Here is a 17,259-nt window from a genome sequence, read left to right as displayed (position 1 = left end):
TTGACAAACCCCTATTTATTCTTCAGGTAGTTTGCTTCTTGCATTCTACTCACCTCTGACAATGGAACTAATCCATTTCACTCTCAGGCAGTGGGGAATGCAACGGGATGCTGCAGTATCTCTATGAGGCATGTTCAAATCCACCCCAGCGTTTAATGAAAATGTAACAACCACGAAGCAGTTAGGTTTTATTTCACCTTGTTTTTCCAAAACCTAAATGCTGACCTGAGTGTCCCATCAATTAACAGGGCCAGATCCCCAGCTGGTGTAAATCAGCAGTGCTCCGTTGACTTTAGTGAAGCCACGTTAGTTTAACTCATCTGCTGAGCTGAGCCAAAAGATCTGTTTTCATTGGCGTTCGAGTTTTGAAAATTTGTTCACACTAGGCCGGCCTTTTAATTGAAAACAACCTCTAGTGCGGGGCTACAGTTAGATGAATTTGACTAACTGCAAACTTACCATCAGCCCTCTTGGCTCTTTCATCTCTGCCCCATATTTCACTGATTGTTTTTCTCCAGTGGCACAGTGTTGGACCAGCTCCAGCCTCCAGAGCCAAACTTCCCCAAAGCTCCGAGGCATTTGGATCTGGAGTCTTGCTTTGCCCACAGTGCTGCCAACCCTTTGCGGTGCTTCGTTTCCATTCCCACCTCCAACATACCTAGAATCTTTTCTCTTTGGCCCCAGCTTGGCACTGTACCTGGCCAAATCTGTATGGAGCTTTTTCTAAAGCCTTGGGTATGTGCTCTGTCCAGCAATAAATACTCCCAGATCAAGAGAAACAAGCCAACCTGGAGCTGTCAGAAAGTAATCCAGGGGAAGAAAGATGGTTCTGTGGATCATAAACTATCAGCTAGTGTGGAGGATGGGGAAGATTACGGGATAATGGTTTGAAGAGAGCTAAGCAATGATAAGAAAAGCAGAGAGAACCGAGCCCAAGGGAGTCAGATAAATCACTACGGATTTCTCCAAGCACTGGAGGAGCCGAGAGGCAGGTGAAGGAGACAGTGATAACTTCAGGAGAATTGAACAGAATTTACTGTTTTGCAAAAGAGCTGGGCCCTACGCGGTGACCTCTGGGCCGGGCAGCGGAGAGCCTGCCGGGCAGGAAGAGTGAGAGAGAGACATGCTGCCTAGGATCTCTGCCTCCCAGTCACTGGAGGGGATAATATTGCTGGGCTTCATCTGATACTCTGGAGGGGGAGGGGAAGGGGGCCCACTGAGCCCACCTCCGCATTGAATCCCATGCATCTCAGAGACCCCCCTCTGCAGGCCCAGGCCATGTTCCCCGCAGCGGGGAGGGGAGGGCGGAAGCAGATGCAGAGGGCAGATCCCAGAGGAGCTGGAGAGTGAAATCGGAGCAGTGAATGGAAAGGGGGTGGGGCACCCCGCCAGAGGAGAGGCAGGTTTGCACTCTCCTACACCCTGCTCTTAGCCTCCACCCCACCCCCTGGTCTGAGGGGCCCCAGGGCTATTGGAGGTGCCAGAAGAGGGAGAAATCTGCCCTTTCTCCCAACGAGAGCGCACCCCCGGCTTCTAACCATGAGGGCTCTGTGGCCCTCAGCTGAATGGCGAGCCAGTGTGCATCTGCAAGCATGCCCTGGCTTGCCCAGGAGGGCGGCAGCATCAGGGCCCAGCAGGGCGTGTAGAGGGACCCAGGAGGCCAGGCCAGGCCAAGCCAGCCAATTGCAAATAGGAACATACGAGCTAAGGGCTTCCAGCTGTGAGCTGGGGCTCCGCACATCTGCTTCTCATCAGCCCAGGGAATTTTTCATATGGACAAATTTGACATTTTGATTTAAAAGGGAGAGGGAGGGAGATTGGAGCTGCCTGGGACAGGGAGAGGAAACCCCCTTCAGCCAGATAAACCCTTCCGCGGGAGAGCATGTGCTGAACTAGCAGGCGGCTGGTGGGGCGAGGGGGAAGATGTCTATCACCAGGCCCCATGGCTGTCCCATGACCACAGAGCTACTGCGTAGCAAGGGTGGCTCCATGCCTGCTGTTGCCTGCGGCTGCTGCCTCCCCCTGGCAAAGAAAGGGGCATTTTCAAGTGAACTGCAGCTGGCCAGCTTCCAGCCCTGAGTATCTGCAGCCCCCACCCACCCTGAACCTCCTCTAATAGAACAAGCACCTCCAAGTTCCTGGGCACTGCGGACTGCAGGACTCTTTAATTAAAGTAGCGAAGAGTCCTGTGGCACCTTAAAAGCTCATGCTCCAATATCTTTGTTAGTCTATAAGGTGCCACAGGATTCTTTGCTGCTTTTACAGAGCCAGACTAACACGGCTACCCCTCTGATACTTTAATTAAAGTGTTTTTGATGATGCCGAGAACCGGAGAGCATGGCTGGGTTCCCTCTCTGCCTCTTTGCATCTTGCTGGGGGCCTCCTGTCAGCCCCAGGCTTTCTGTGATACTCCCAAAGGGCTGCTCCACTCTTTCTGCTGTGGTCAAACCCTTCACGGCTCACACCCACACAGTGACGCTGGCCGCACACAACAGTAGTGCCAATGAAACTTGTTTTTCTGGTCCAGCCTCCCATGGGGTGCTGTGGGGGCAAACCACTTACTTAGTGTGGAGACAGCTGGACAAAGTGACACGCAGAATTGCATGACGGGGTTACTTGTGGTGGTGAGGGGCTGGGCTTGGCAGCCCGGAGGGTCCCTTCCGCTTCATGTCTTATGTTCCTAAGGTGGCATGCTTCAGGGTTGCAGCTGGCCACCTGCAGGGTCAGGAAGGGATCTTCCCCCCTCGTTGTATCTGGTTTTTGTTGGTTGTTTCTAACTCCTTCCTCTGAAACATCGGAGATGGCCACAGGCGGTGTGGTGAGCTTGGCAGTCAGATTGGCAGTGACCTTGGGGGATTTTTGCCTTCCCCTGCAGGGTGGGGACAGGTTACTTGCAGGAGTATCTGGGTCTAGCTCACTCAATCAGTTCCCTGCCATTGCCTCAGGGGCCTCAGGCACTGCACCTCAGTCCCTCCTGTTCTCTGCCTGTGACACACCGTCATTGAGCCTCCCGAGGGGCAGAGTGCCTTGGCCTGATTCCAGTTGTTGGGTTTTGCGGGCAGGTTCTGGGGGTTGGGGGTGGCCTGTGGTAGCCAGGAGGTGAAGCGAGGTGATCTGGTGGCCCCTTCTGGCTTTGGACTCTGTGGCTACGCTGGTCTCGTTAGTGTGGTGTCACCTGCCTGTGTGGGTGCAGTGATTGGATAAAGGTGCTTCCACCGGTGTGGCTGTTCCCCACCAGGAAGGGGAATAAGCTCTAGGGGTGTAAGGCTCCTCTTCTCACTGCATGCGCACTAGTGGCTGTTCCGGCACAAAATGAACAGCTGTGTGGGGAGCAGGCTCCAGGCCCTGCCCCGCTCAGTGGCTTGCCTCTCCACCCTCTCCCGTCCCTGGCTCCCTCTCTCCGCAGAAGCCAGTGCAGAGCCATATATCGCAGCTGCCCCTCCTGCCTGCCAATCCGCCTCCCCGTGTCAGACCCACACTCGCCTTCTCCCTGCCCAGCTCTGCTGTTGCTGCCCGTTCACTGCTGGGAAGCTGAGCCCCGTGTGCTCTGGTGCTGCCAGCGCACACCAAAGCGCTGCATGTTTCACCACAGGCCCTGCCCCAGCAGCAGGGCAACCAGTGCCGCTGCTTGTCTGCCACGCTGCTGGGAGGGGCCCGGGCACAGTCAGACTACTGGGGAATAACCCCCATTGACTGGAGATGCCACCTGCCCGTCTCCGGTGCTTGCTGCAGAGCTGTAATGCCTCCGAGGCTGGACTTAGGTGGAGTTATTCCTCTCGCCTCTCCCTCATTCGCTTTCTCCCAGAGCCAGGCTTAGCATGGCACCTCGGCCTGTGCCCGGCTAGCTCAGGCATGGAGCTGAGGAGCGTTAGGGTTAGGGTTAGGGTGCTCTTTCAGCCGTGGGGTAGGGATTAGTGAGTCGGGTGCCAGTGATATAGGCACATTGCTAGCGGGGCCTCCTTGGCAGGCAGGCGCTGCCTTTGCCAGTGGCATTGCACCCGGGTGCGGTATGGCCACAGGCTTCAGGCTTCAGTGCCGCCGCCTGCTGCTGGTCTGCTGGTGACCCCTGGCGGGAGCGAGTGGAGAGGCCAACCGCCCACTGAGAGGAAGCCAGGGGTGGGAGAAGGGCTGCTTTGTTCTGGATCTGGGAATCCTGCGTCGGGCTGACCAGCGCGCTGCCTCCTGCAGAGGGAAGGGGACACCCATCTCACGCTCAGAGCCGGAGGCTGAATTTCCCCGTGGCTCATGGTGATGTAAAAGTGCCCCCTCCCCCAGCTTTGTGAGCTTTGATCCCCACCCTCGAGTGGCACCCCTCCTCCCCCAGTGGTGCTGCTGTGACCTCACTGAGGGCAGAGGTCAAGAGGTGACCTGCCCGGAGGAAGGTGATCTCCTCCTAGCACAGATCTGGGGCTGGGAAGCGGAGCTCAAAGCATTCTCAAGCCAGAAGTGCCTCCGGATACCAGTGTGGAGAGCGGGTTTCATTGCAAACTTGCCATGTGGAGCCGCCTTAGTGCTGAGAGACCTCGGATCGCTGTCGAACCCAGCCACGTCGCACCTTACAAAATGGGGTGACAATCTCCCCCTCCCCCAAAGCTGCCCCACTTTTGTGGATGGGGGAGTAGGGAGTTCAGTGTCCTCACAGGGTCTGAGTTCCTTGCCTAGGTAGATAACCCAGCCCTGTACATCTGTCTTCAAGATCTCGCCATTTCCCTGCATGGGTCAGCTGGCTTTGAGCCATTCACAGGCCCCAATCTGAACTGGTGCTGTGAGTGCCACAGACCAGGCATGGCCAGTTCAGGGGACTGGCCAGCTGCATGGCCAGGGGTGTTGTCTTTGCAAAAAAACCTCCATGTCAGTGCAACCCAGGACCCTCAAATCTCAAGAACTGCCCTGCGTTAAGGCTGCTCGTGCAATGTTAGCCAAGTTGCGTTATGCATCCCATGTGTTTTACTCCCTGATGGCCCATAGGGGTGCTATGTGGCAGATAGGAGCAAAGCGAACCTGTGGACATTTCCCGTTGCGGCGGTAGCTTTATCCCAGTGGAGTATGTGTCATGCCTAGGGTCCAGCCAGCCCCCATCAGGAGTGTTAATACTGCCTTCCCCTCTAGAGCCTCTCAGGGAGAGCATTTCCTTTGCCCGTCAGAAGCAGTGCTTGCTGGCAGGAGACTCACAAGTCCACGTAATGGTGTCTTGAGCCTGCTTGGGATGGAGGCAGGCTAATGCAATAGCTTGGGCAGGAGAGGGGAGGGCCTGGAGGCCTGATCCTCTGGGTGAAATAGCTAAACTCCCTGCAGGCCTGAATTAGGTTGCAGCAGAGGGCCTGGAGTGCATCTGCATTAGTGACAGAAGCTGGCCCTGGCGTAAGTGTCCCCAGGGCTGCCCGCGCTGCTCCAGGGAGCTTTGCCCCACGGCTGCATTTGTGCTGCACTACTCCATTGCAGTTGCCCTCTCTTGGTAACTGTCCCATGGCTCCCAGCCCGGCCCCCCGAATGGTGGCTTGAAGGCGATTGGGCAAAGCTTCAGGGGAAGCATGGGGAGAAGAGGCCAAGCTCCTTAGAACACACTTTGGCAAAACAGCCCCCACCCGGGCTCCCCGGGGCTACATAGAACAGTCAGTGGCAGCTGCCAACCTTGCCCCCTGTGCAGTCCAACAGTCGACTAAGCTGGCCCCGTCTGCGGTGACCTGAGGAGTATTTGCACCATGGGGACTATTGCACCAGTGCTTCCTGCCCAAGCTCCAGGAGTCCTGGGCACCGCAGAGGGCCTGGGAGTTAGCCTGGTTTGCAGCACGTCTAACCCAGCCTGTGCTGTGCCTGACTAGCACCTTGGGAGAGGACACTAGGTGTGTTACTGGCATGGGGAGGCAGGGTTACCACTTCAGCTATCTGTAGCATGGGACGGGTGTGCTTTGGGCAGAGGGGAGGGTGCCACTGTTTCATCCTGGCTACTAGGCTTTGTCTTTTGGCTACTAGCTGTCAGCTAATTGAGTCAAGCCCTGGTCAACTTGATACGGTACCAGCCTGACCATGGCTTGCCGACCGATGGCAGCGCACTCGGTACAGGACAGAGTGACTCAAGACTGGACTATTGGTGGGAGTTGCAGGTCTCCGTTCCTTGGCCAAGCTGCGGAGTGGCGGGGCTGGGATGGCAGGGGAGTTGCTGGACAAGGTGGAGCTGCATTGGCCTAGATGGGGGAATGGCGGGGCTGGGATGGCAGGGGAGTTGCTGGACAAGGTGGAGCTGCATTGGCCAAGCTGGGGAGTGGCAGGGCTGGGATGGCAGGGGAGTTGCTGGACAAGGTGGAGCTGCATTGGCCGAGCTGGGGAGTGGCAGGGCTGGGATGGCAGGGGAGTTGCTGGACAAGGTGGAGCTGCATTGCCCGAGCTGGGGAGTGGCAGGGCTGGGATGGCAGGGGAGTTGCTGGACAATGTGGAGCTCCATTGGCCGAGCTGGGGGAGTCACAGGGCTGGGCTAGCGGATGGGGCAGATCAGGCTTGAGGGGCTTTGGCAGAGGCATGTGGAGGAAGCTTGTTTGCTCCCTGCAGAGCCCTAGTCTCAGACACCACCATCCGGATCCATTAGCAGCTTCCTTGCCTGCAGGGCTGTCTCAGCTGGAGCCAGTGTGTCTTGACCAGGGAAGGTAAATCATGCTGAGGAACTTCTGTGCTCCGCAGCGCCGTGCAGCAGGCTGGGGGTTGTGTGCAGCAGGCTGGGGGTTGTGTTCAGCGGCTGTGAGGCTGCTTTCCTCCCTCAGCCGGGCTGGGGTGAAGGGAGCTGTGCAGGGCAAAGCTGCCTCATGCCAGGAAGTTCTAGGAAGGCAGGAAAGTGCCCGGCGTTCCTGCTGCTCTTGCCAGGCAGGGCCTGCAGCGTCAGGGAGCCAGGGGCTTATTACAGGCCTGGGGGAGACAGGAGCTCGGCCTGGGCGATCAGGGAGGGCCCGTCTGGCCTGGGAGTCTGCGACTCATCCCCTGAAGCCCAGCAGGGGTGGAAGTGACCCTGGTCAGTCGTGCTGTGTCGAGTCCTGGGCCAGTGCTGCAATAGCCCTGCAGGGCCTGCATGTGAAGGGCTGGCGTCCCGCACCCCTCCAGAGCTCGAAAAGCAGAGTAGACGTAGGCAGAGAGGTGGGTGCTCTAGTTACCCAGCAGGGTGTAGCCTGCATCTGTGGGCCGGGGGGGGCCCTGCACATCAGAGCCCTCTGAGCGCCATTCAGCCTCCCAGCCGCACGGTGCTGCCTGGAGCAAGAACAAATACTCGGCCCGTCTGAGAGCAACTTTAAATCCGCCCACCCCCCTGAGTGCAAACGCCCGCCCTGCTGCACACCCACCCCGCCTCCATCTGCAAACCCCACCCTGTACCCACCCCCGCTCCTTCCTCCCTGTGCACACCCACCCCGCCTCCATCTGCAAACCCCACCCTGTACCCACCCCCGCTCCTTCCTCCCTGTGCACACCCACCCCGCCTCCATCTGCAAACCCCACCCTGTACCTACCCCCGCTCCTTCCTCCCTGTGCACACCCACCCCGCCTCCATCTGCAAACCCCACCCTGTACCCACCCCCGCCCCTTCCTCCCTGTGCACACCCACCCCGCCTCCATCTGCAAACCCCACCCTGTACCTACCCCCGCTCCTTCCTCCCTGTGCACACCCACCCCGCCTCCATCTGCAATACGCTCGCTGTACCGACCCCCGCCCCTTCCTCCCTGTGCACACCCACCCCGCCTCCATCTGCAAACCCCACCCTGTACCCACCCCCGCCCCTTCTTCCCTGTGCACACCTACCCCGCCTCCATCTGCAAACCCCACCCTGTACCCACCCCCGCCCCCTCCACCCTGTGCACACCCACCCCGCCTCCATCTGCAAACCCCACCCTGTACCCACCCCCGCCCCTTCCTCCCTGTGCACACCCACCCCGCCTCCATCTGCAAATCCACCCTGTACCCACCCCCGCCTCTTCCTCCCTGTGCAAACGCCCGACCCCCGTGCACACCTACCCCGCCTCCATCTGCAAACCCCACCCTGTACCCACCCCCGCCCCTTCCTCCCTGTGCACACCCACCCCACCTCCATCTGCAAATCCACCCTGTACCCCCCGCCTCCATCTGCAAACCCCACCCTGTACCCCCCCCGCCCCTTCCTCCCTGTGCACACCCACCCCGCCTCCATCTGCAAACCCCACCCTGTACCCACCCCCACCCCTTCCTCCCCGTACAAATCCCACCATGGGTGCACACCATCTGCTGTCCCATGAATGCAAACCCCGCCCTGTATGTGCACACATGCCCCATGCATACAGATCCCACCCTGCATGCATGCCTGTCCCCTGTGTGTACAAACCCCACCCGTGTGCAGGCTCATTCCTGCTCTCCTCACCCCCCCCCATGTGTGTCGAGTGCCCCTAGTAAAGCGCATCAGCGACGGAATCCCCCTCCCATCTGCACACAGCTGGGGCAGGGGGAGGAATCCTGCCAGGAGGCACTGCCTGCAGTTGTGTCTTGGGGGTGAGATGTGATGGCAGCGCATGGTTCCCCACCATGCCCTCTGGTTGCAGTGTTAGCTCTGCGTAAGGGCTGAGCCAGCTGGGAAAGGGGCCCGGCTATAGCTGGGGAAAGCCGGGCTGGCCTGCGGGTTCAGGTGGTGCCGGGGGCTCAGTGAGCACTGGTGCTGGCACACTGATCTCCTGTGCCGATGTGTTTGTTTATGGTGAACGACCAGCTCTGGAAGAAGCAGCCTGTTGTGTATTTGGTTGTCATGGTTTTTGTTGCTATGGCAACTGAGTTAGATTATTATGGGTTAGCTCAGCCAGCTTCAGCCGGCTGAGTGAGCTCTCTCTCTCTGAAAATAAAATGGTGGTTTTGTTAGCTGTCAGCTCTCTGGCCTCAACTGATTTCTTCCTAAACCGGCTTCCCCCCAAGGATATAACACAGCCCCACTGCTCGTGTGGGCTTCATCCCTTCAGGCTAACTCCCCCTGCACCTGCAATCCAACAGCTGCCCCAGCACCGGAGCGCGTGACTGACTCCAGCCCCCTCCTGGGCCCCCACTCTGGAAGGGTCACAAAGACGAGACCTGGAGCCTCGGGGGAAAGCTGTAGCCAGGGAAAGAGGGGGGCGCAGGGCTGTTCGAAGGGTCCTGCACAGGGAGGCAATGGTGGGGTGTAGGACGGGGACTGGACACCTGCTGGGCTGTCCTAAGCCCTGGGAGGAACGTACAGTGGGCCTGAGAGTCAAGCGGGCAGGTGGGTGGGTGGCCAGCTGGGGCACTGGGAACATCAGCTCCTGCCGTGCTCAGGACCCCAACCACAGAAGCAGAAGAGTGAGAGGTGGATACAGTGGTTGGGGCTAGATGGACTCTTGCAATGACTCCCCTTCTGTCTGCTGGTCACTTTCACTTCTCCTTCCCAGGGGTCCGGCTGCGAGCCCCACCCTCCCGCGCAGAATCCCCCGGCCTGCTCCCTCCTGCTCTGTGTTACTGATGCTCTGGGGAAGAATGTTCCTTAAACCACCTGTGACCCCGAGAGCGGCAGGATCCGGGCACTGGGGCTGTGCCAGCCCAGCCTCCCAGTGTAGCAGGGACTGTCCGCTAGCCACCGCCCCGGGTTAGATTTCCTGCCTGCAGTGACATACGGGGCCAGCTGGGGTCGCTGGTCGCCCCATGAGGGTCTCCAACGGGGAAGAGATCCTAGACCGCAGTGACCGGGGGGGTGGGGGAGGGAGCACACCTGCCATCTGCATTTGCTAACACATGGGGAGTCTAAGAAAACAGCAATAAAACCGCCCAGGTGGGAGTGCTGGGACATGTGGGATATCTGGATTTTTGGATGCCTGGGGGTATGTGGGGCTGTCGAGGGAGATGGGGGCTAGGCTACCTTAGACACCAGGACATCTTGGGGGACATGGGGTGCTACTGAGCTAATCGCTGAAGGGCTGCAGCACAAAGCTGAGGCAGGGGAAGCGAGCAGTGGCTGTTGCTTTCTGAACCGGGACCTGGGGAGGGGATGGGGCAGGCTGGTCGTGGCGTCCCCCCCATTACTGAGTGAACCAAGCTTGTGCCCTGCAGCCCCATGTCTGAGGACCAGAGACCCCTCCATCTCCTGCCTGCTGTCTGTTGCCTCTTCTGCCGCTCAGCAATGCTCCAGGAGCTCAGCAGAGAGATGGGGTGGGGTGGAGGAGACGGAGTGGCCAGTTTGGCCAGGCAGGGGAGTGTGTCCTGGATCCCACGTGCCCATCCGCCCGGCTCTCTCTCTATCCCTGTGCAGGGCAGAGCGGCCTGGGGAAGTCGACAATGGTGAACACCCTCTTCAAGTCGAAGGTGAGCCGGAAACCCACAGGCCCCAGCTACGAGGAGCGCATCCCAAAGACAGTGCAGCTGCAGTCCGTCACCCACGGTAAGGTCCCCTGCTCCTCAGCTGTCCAGGAGCCGCGGGAAGGACCCCTTCCTCATGCCCCAGGTCTGTTCCTCTGGGAGCCCCCATGACATCCAGCTCTCCAGGAGCCCTTGTGCAGCCCCCCCACCCACCCAGATGCCCCACCATGACCCCCTCCCCCATCCTTCTGGCAGTCCTGGCATCGCCTTGGATCCTTCCTCCCATGAGCCGCAGAGAGGACTCTTGGGGCCCAGCAAGGCCCCGCCCTCCCTCCATGGGCCCCATCCCCGGCCGGCTGGCGCTCACTAGTCTCTTCCCGACAATTTCAGAAGCACCTGCTGCCCTGGGAAACAGAGGCTCCTTTGCAAGCCTCTGGCTTGGCCGCCTCCTGTCCCGAGAGCGCCCCCCCAGGGGAAGCCCAGCCTGCCCATGGCTCCTGCCCCTCTGCTCCAGGCAGGGGAGTGAGAGCTCAGCAGGCATGGGGGCAATTCCCTGACCATGGCAGAGCTTCCATTGACTTCACTGGGGGCAGGATCCGGCCCCATCGTCCCCGTCCTCCCAGCCTGGCCTGCCAGGGTGCCCGCGGGGACGTGGCTGCTGCCCCCTGGCCTGAGCGAGCCTAGTGGATGGATTCCCCACACTGTGCCTCAGGTGCTAGGCAGTCCCCAAGGTCCCTCCCCAGCCCCCACAGCTGCTAGTTCCAGGCCTGGACCACTCTGCTGCGTGTGTCCGGGCAAATGCCCGAGCGGAGTGTGCCCAGAGAGCCGTGGGAAGCCAGCGGGAGCTGGGGAGGGGCTATGCGAGAGATGCCCAGCAGGGGGTCAGGGGTCTCCTGGAGCCCCCCCGTGACCTTGCACCCTCTGCCCCCGCTAGTTATTGAAGAGAAGGGCGTGAAGATGAAGCTGACTGTGACAGACACGCCGGGGTTTGGTGACCAGATCAACAATGAAAACTGGTAGGTTCTCGCCCGGTTCTGGGGCCCCCAAGGGCAATGTGAGTGGGGCGGGAGGGAGCCCAGCATTGCTGGCCGGGGGCGGGCCATAGAAGGAGGGGCACCAGGGAAGGCTTAGTCTGAGCAGCTGGTTGGTAATAACATGACACCCTGGCACAAGAGGGTCACACCCTGGCACTGCAGACTCTGCCTTTCAGCTGCGTGAGCTAGAGACATTGAGCTCCAGGCAGTTACTGTGGGGGGGTTCAGAGGAGACCCTAAAACCCAGCTGTTCTTTGCTCTGCGGGGACACCAAAGCTCTTGGGACACTTCTGTAAGAGTTAGGGATTTGGTTAAAACACCACCCCCTTCCTCCAACCCCACCTCGCCGAAGGGTTTATGCCACACTGTCAGATCTGAGCGCCTTCTGCTGTGTGCTGGTGCTGGTCTCCTCCCCAGAGGTGGCTGCCTTTCAGTGGTGGGTGGGACAGTTCCTGTGTGTGCAGTGCGCACAGTGCCTAGGGGATGCGGGTGATCAGTCTCTTGCCTCCTCTCCCATCACCCAGCTGGGACCCCATCATCAAGTACATCAACGAGCAGTACGAGAAGTACCTGAGAGAGGAGATCCTCATCAGCCGTAAACGGAAGATCCCAGACACCAGGGTCCACAGCTGTGTGTACTTCGTGCCACCCACTGGCCACTGGTGAGCTGTGATCAGTCTCTGCCCGCTCCTGAGTGCCCAGTGCCCTGCCTGGCTACCCAAATGCCCTGCTAGGCTGACCTCTCCCGGGGGTGGAGAGGGGCAGCCTGAGCCCTTTGCAAGGGATTGACTAGCTCATGGAGCTGCTAGTGGGATGAGGAAGCCAGCTTGCCTCTGGCTGGGGCAGCAACCAGCTCAGCGGGCTGGGGGCCGGTGTGCGCCGTGTGAATCCGTCTTGGGCCAGTTCCTAGCGAAGGAGAGTCCACATCCCGGCTGGCCCCCAGCTCCCCATCTCAACGGGCCCCTCTGGGTCAGCCCCACAGCTAGGGCTGTGTGGGTGAACTCACCTCGCTGCTGCTGCTGTCAGTCGCTAGAGGACTTGACTCTCCATTCCCATTGGCCTCTCTGCTCTGGACACCTGATGGTGCCACTGGTCTGAGGCCACTGGCTGGCCGTCTCTGCCCCAGTCTGCCAGGGTGGGGCCGATGTCTGGGGGAAGGCGGGGAAAGCAGCATGAGCATGGAGGGTTTCCAATCTTGTTGTGCCAGCGCCCCCGTCTGGCCATGCTGAACACCCAGGGCTTTTCCCTCTCAGGCTGCGTCCCTTGGATCTGGAGTTCATGAGGCGGCTGAGTAAGATCGTCAATGTGGTGCCAGTGATCGCCAAGGCAGACACCCTGACCCTGGAGGAACGGGCCGAGTTCAAGAAAAGGGTGAGGGGCCTCGGAAGGGAGAGATGGAGCTCTTACCTCACCTGGGAGGAGGGCAGGCCAGCGCAGCTGTGCATGGGAACCCCAGAGCCCTTGGGGGCCAGGCAGCATGGCTTGAAGTGCCTCTCAGGTGGGCTGGGGGCTGAGCGATGTTAAAGGGACTGGGCATGGCCCCAGCACCGAGGGCCAGGCTGGGTAAGATTCCCCCAAGCAGCTGGGTGGTCTCCAATAGGGCGAGGGCAGCCCAAGAGCCCACGGGTCTCTTGCGGTAAGACAGAGGCATCTGTGTCTCTTCTCCCCCCAGCTGAGCGGAGGCACATCAGGGACAGAGAGGAAAGCAGGAGGAGGCAGGAGCTTATGGTCACTGTCACGGAGTGTGGGGGAGTCAGGACCCTGCACCCCCAACTTCCTGCGATTCACCGTGACTCTCAGCCAGCCAGTAAAACAGAAGGTTTATTAGACGACAGAAACACGGTCCCAAGCAGGGCCTGTAGGTACAACCAGGACCCCCCAGCCAGGTCCCTCTGGGGGGCAAGGATCTTAGACCCCAGACTTGGGGTTCCCTGCCTCTTCCCAGCCAGCCCAAAACTGAAACCAAACACCCCTCCAGCAGGCTCTCCCCCCCTTCTCTCCCCCTCTCCCTTTGTCCAGTTTCCCTGGCAAAGGTGTTGACTCGCCCCACCCCCCTTCCTGGCTCAGGTTACAGGGTCAGATACCCTCCCTCACCTAAAGTCATCCCCTGCTCTCCCATCCCCCATGCAGACAGTCCCAATAAAACTAAACAACATTCCCAGGTCAATCCACCCCACTCCCTACTGCGTCACAGTCACGGCATCTGACACCCGAGTAAGGGGGTTAACCTCAGTGTCCCAGCCAAATATCAGCTCCTGCAATGACCCCTGCCCACCTGAAATCCCCCCATGCGAGTCAATTGGATACAGGGTTCTAAGCACATAGGTAGTGTTGCTGCATGCTGTTTAACAGGTGCCCGCTCCACCCCAGAGATGGCCACATTTCAGCGGTAGGAGAGATTATATACTCTCTTGAGGGCTTTAGGATGAACAGTAGCCAACTCCATTGCTAGCACAGAGCGATTTCACAGGCGCTGTCTCCTGCAGATCCAGAAGGACTTGAAGGCCCATGGCATCAGCGTCTATCCCCAGGAGGATTTTGATGACAACTCAGATGACAGGATATTGAATAATAAAATTCGAGTGAGTGCTGGGAGGCTGGGTGTGTGTGGGGAAGAGCTGAGCTGGGCTGTGACCAGCTGCCGTGGGATGCTCTGTGTCCCTCTCTGGCTGGGACAGGCGGATGGGCAGCTGTGCTGAGCAGTGACAGCAGTGCTGAGGAGGGCGCCTGCCCCCGAGTGGTGGTGCCAGGGCTCGCTGATTGGAGAGGTGGGCCTGTCCCAGTTCTACAGTGACTCTGCCCCCTCTTCCCATCCAGGACAAAATCCCCTTTGCGGTGGTGGGAGCGGACAAGGAGCATCAGGTGAACGGGAAGAGGGTCCTGGGCCGCAAGACCAAGTGGGGGATCATTGAAGGTAACAGGTCCCTCGAACGTGGGTGGGGTGCAGCTCCGGGTTCCCCATCCTGAGCAGAGACAGCAGCTGGGTGCTCCTAGTGTTGAGATGGATCCTGTGCCCCAGCCCCCAGTAGACCCCCGCTACCACTGGCTCTGTTCCCCTGTAGTGGCTGGTCTGTGGACGGAGGGTTTGGAGGGTAGATCCACTGCCCCTCGCAGATGCGCCCCAGCCAGGGGCCTGCTTGCACCCTGGTGGAGTTGGGTTCCCCGGCATTCTGCTCCGCTTGCATCTGCGCTCCCAGCCCCTGCTGTTTTGGACAGGCTTCTGGAGCCCTGAGCCCAGTGGTGCCCTCGTGTCCAAAGCCAGCTCCGGCTGTCCTCCCAGCTCCTTCCCGGGCCCACTGAACGGGCCGCCTTTCCAGGCCAGCTCCTCCTCCAGGCCAGAAGGTTTCCTTTGGCCCTGAGAGTAGGCTGCGACCCAGCAGTGAGCAAGGGCTCAGGTTGGGGGCACTCAGCAGCAAGCCTGGCTCTTGGTATTGAGGGTTTCTGGTCCTGCCCTCCCCCGGGGCTGGCATTGGGGCGGAAGGAGTGGCAGAGGGTTAAGGAAAGGTGCTCAAACTTCTTAGACTCCCAAAGTGTGGGGCGAAGGTTCGCACTGGCCCATCCTGCCTGCCCATCGCTAGTCAGCCCCCGCCCTGGGGCCTGCGTGTGTGTGTGTTGGGGCAGTGGGCAGAGTGCCAGGCAGCCGGGACCCTCCCCAGAGCTCTGACATTCCATGCTTGCTCTAGGAACGCTCCTGTGCTGAGCCCCCTTCCACTCCTGTAACGCTGGAGTCCCCAGCACTGGCTCTGCCCAGCATCTGCAATCGCACCACTGCCTTCACCTCTCGCTCCCAGCGAACTGCCAGGCCGCTGTGATACCTGGCTCCTGCAGCAAGCACCCCTCCCGGCATCACACCTGGGCTGCAATAAACCTGACACGCAGGGCCTGGGAAGTGCAGCAAGCAGGCATCCTCCCGAGCCAGCGGTCCCCTGAGCACTGCTGCAGCCAGTGCAGCTGGGAGCTCCTCCCCAAGAGACCCACAGGCCCAGTAGGGAGCTGGAGCCTGTCTGGGCCCTGCCCACACCACTCTGCTGAGAGCCTGTTGGCAGAGCTGGGGTGAAGCGTGTGCAGCACCAAGCCCATCCCTCGCACTCAGGACAGCCAGGACATACGTTGCACTCGGGTCGCCCCTCTGAACTAGTCAGAATGACGCTAGCACGGAACGTGGCCCATTATATCTTAGCTTTCCTCCAGCACTGCGCCAAGAGTCACCACTGGAGATGCAGCCTTCTTCCCAGACCCCCAACCTCCTGGGTGTGCAGGGATCCATGGGCCTCGTCCCCAGGCAGGGACGCTGTGGTGCTCTGCCATGCCCGTGTTCCTGCAGTCTGAGCAATGGGCCTACCCATCCTCCCCCACATCCCAAGCAGTTGCTGTAGCCTCAAGCCCTTTCCCCCTGTGAGCCCTTGCACCTGCGCCTGGCTGGTACTGGGGGTCAGCTGGGGCCTGGGAAGAGCCTCTCTGGAGCGCGTTACCAGGGGCCTCTTCATTTATCAAAGGCGGCCATGGCGCTGCGAGGTAACCCGTCCGAACGCTGCCTGAAGGCTCCCAGCTGCTGCCTGGCTGTGCTCCGTGCCAGAGGGAGACTCACCGGCATCCCACCGTGCGTGGAGGGGACTGGCGCGGCTGCAGGGGGGGCAGCTGGAGCTGGCCTGGCGCTCCCACACCCATGCAAAGCCAGGCTGACACACACACGAACCCCTAGGCACGCGCTCTGCGTGTGGAACTGCACAGGGACGCACACGGAATATGACCGACATGGGCTGGAAGGGAACTCGAGCGGTAGATTAGTCCAGCCCCCTGCGCTGAGGCAGGACCAAGTAAACCTAGACTCCCTGATAGGTGTTTGTCAGCAGGGATTCCAAGCCTGTATACCCCTGTGCAGCCATCATACGTGTGCTAATGTGTATTTATTTGTATTATCATAGGGCTCCCCCCACAACCCCGTACGTGCACACACGGTGAGCGCTCCCTGGCACTCACATACCCAGACTCTCACTGCACATGCGACGTCTCTGAACACCACTGGACACATACCTGCCCCCGGGAGCAGCCCCACTGACACGCCTCCACGTACGCACACACGTGCCACCCCCAGACATGTGCAAACCAGGGCTGTTCCTGGGTCCCCCTGCAGCACTCGTTGGGGTCCCGTTGCTGTGTCCACTCCATCGGAGTAGGCCTCGTGGAGCACCACACTTAGGCCACTGCCTGGACGCAGTGCCCTGGAGTTGGGCTGCTCTTTTGAACAGGGGGTGCTGCTGTTCTGTTGAGACTGCAGCTGCCCGCATGTTTCCCCTGCCATTTACCCAGTGCACATACATGGGAGCCTGCTGCCCCCTAGTGACCACCTGCTTCCTTGCAGCTCCCCAGCAGGAGTGAAAGGCTCCTGGATCCTCCTAGGGCAGGATCTAGTCTCCCAGTAAAAGACAGAGCGGACAAGATGCAGTTAAAAGCCCGGGTGGCAGGACATGGGGTGCTGCTCTGACCAGAGTGGCTTTGACTGTATTTCTTATGTATCTGAATCCCTCCAGTAGGGCTACACCTCGTCTGTGTCTTGTTTTTCAGTGGAGAACCCAGCACACTGCGAATTCCCCCTGCTCCGAGACCTGCTCATCCGGTGAGATGCCCGGCTGGGCCCGCCCCCTCACGCGCAGGGAGAGGGGTACAGCCCCAGGCACGCAGGGTGGGGTTGGGGAGGGCCTGGCCCCTGCTTGGAGCCCATCCCCTCCTCCGCTGCCAGGGAAAGCCACTCAGCAGGGAGTGCAGGATTGGGCTGGGGTCCTGGCGGGGAAGCCATGGCACAGTGAGGGCAGCCCTTGGGGGACTGGCAGCGGGGGTGGTGCTTCTGGAGAGAGGGAGGAGGATGGCAGCAAGGCTCTGCCCCTCATAGTGGGATGGCTTTTACAGCACACGCTTAGCCTA

At 60.1% G+C, this 17,259-nt stretch overlaps 1 protein-coding gene across 3 annotated transcripts in view; it reads left to right on the top strand.

The window, feature by feature from the left end:
- SEPTIN12 (septin 12) overlaps window positions 1-17,259 on the top strand; it is a 67,020-nt gene that overhangs the window by 48,172 nt on the left and 1,589 nt on the right. For all 3 annotated transcript variants that reach the window (XM_044978793.1, XM_044978794.1, XM_044978795.1), the window contains 7 exons: window positions 10,257-10,385; window positions 11,238-11,319; window positions 11,862-11,999; window positions 12,591-12,708; window positions 13,824-13,919; window positions 14,155-14,251; window positions 16,903-16,954. In XM_044978793.1, the coding sequence (XP_044834728.1) occupies window positions 10,257-10,385; window positions 11,238-11,319; window positions 11,862-11,999; window positions 12,591-12,708; window positions 13,824-13,919; window positions 14,155-14,251; window positions 16,903-16,954 (712 nt within the window). The remainder of the gene's footprint in view (window positions 1-10,256; window positions 10,386-11,237; window positions 11,320-11,861; window positions 12,000-12,590; window positions 12,709-13,823; window positions 13,920-14,154; window positions 14,252-16,902; window positions 16,955-17,259) is intronic.

Source organism: Mauremys mutica, chromosome 11, assembly GCF_020497125.1.
Source record: "Mauremys mutica isolate MM-2020 ecotype Southern chromosome 11, ASM2049712v1, whole genome shotgun sequence".
Taxonomy (NCBI): Eukaryota; Metazoa; Chordata; order Testudines; family Geoemydidae; genus Mauremys; species Mauremys mutica.
The sequence above is the reverse complement of the archived record's forward strand: the minus strand, read 5'-3'. Positions and strand labels throughout refer to the sequence as shown.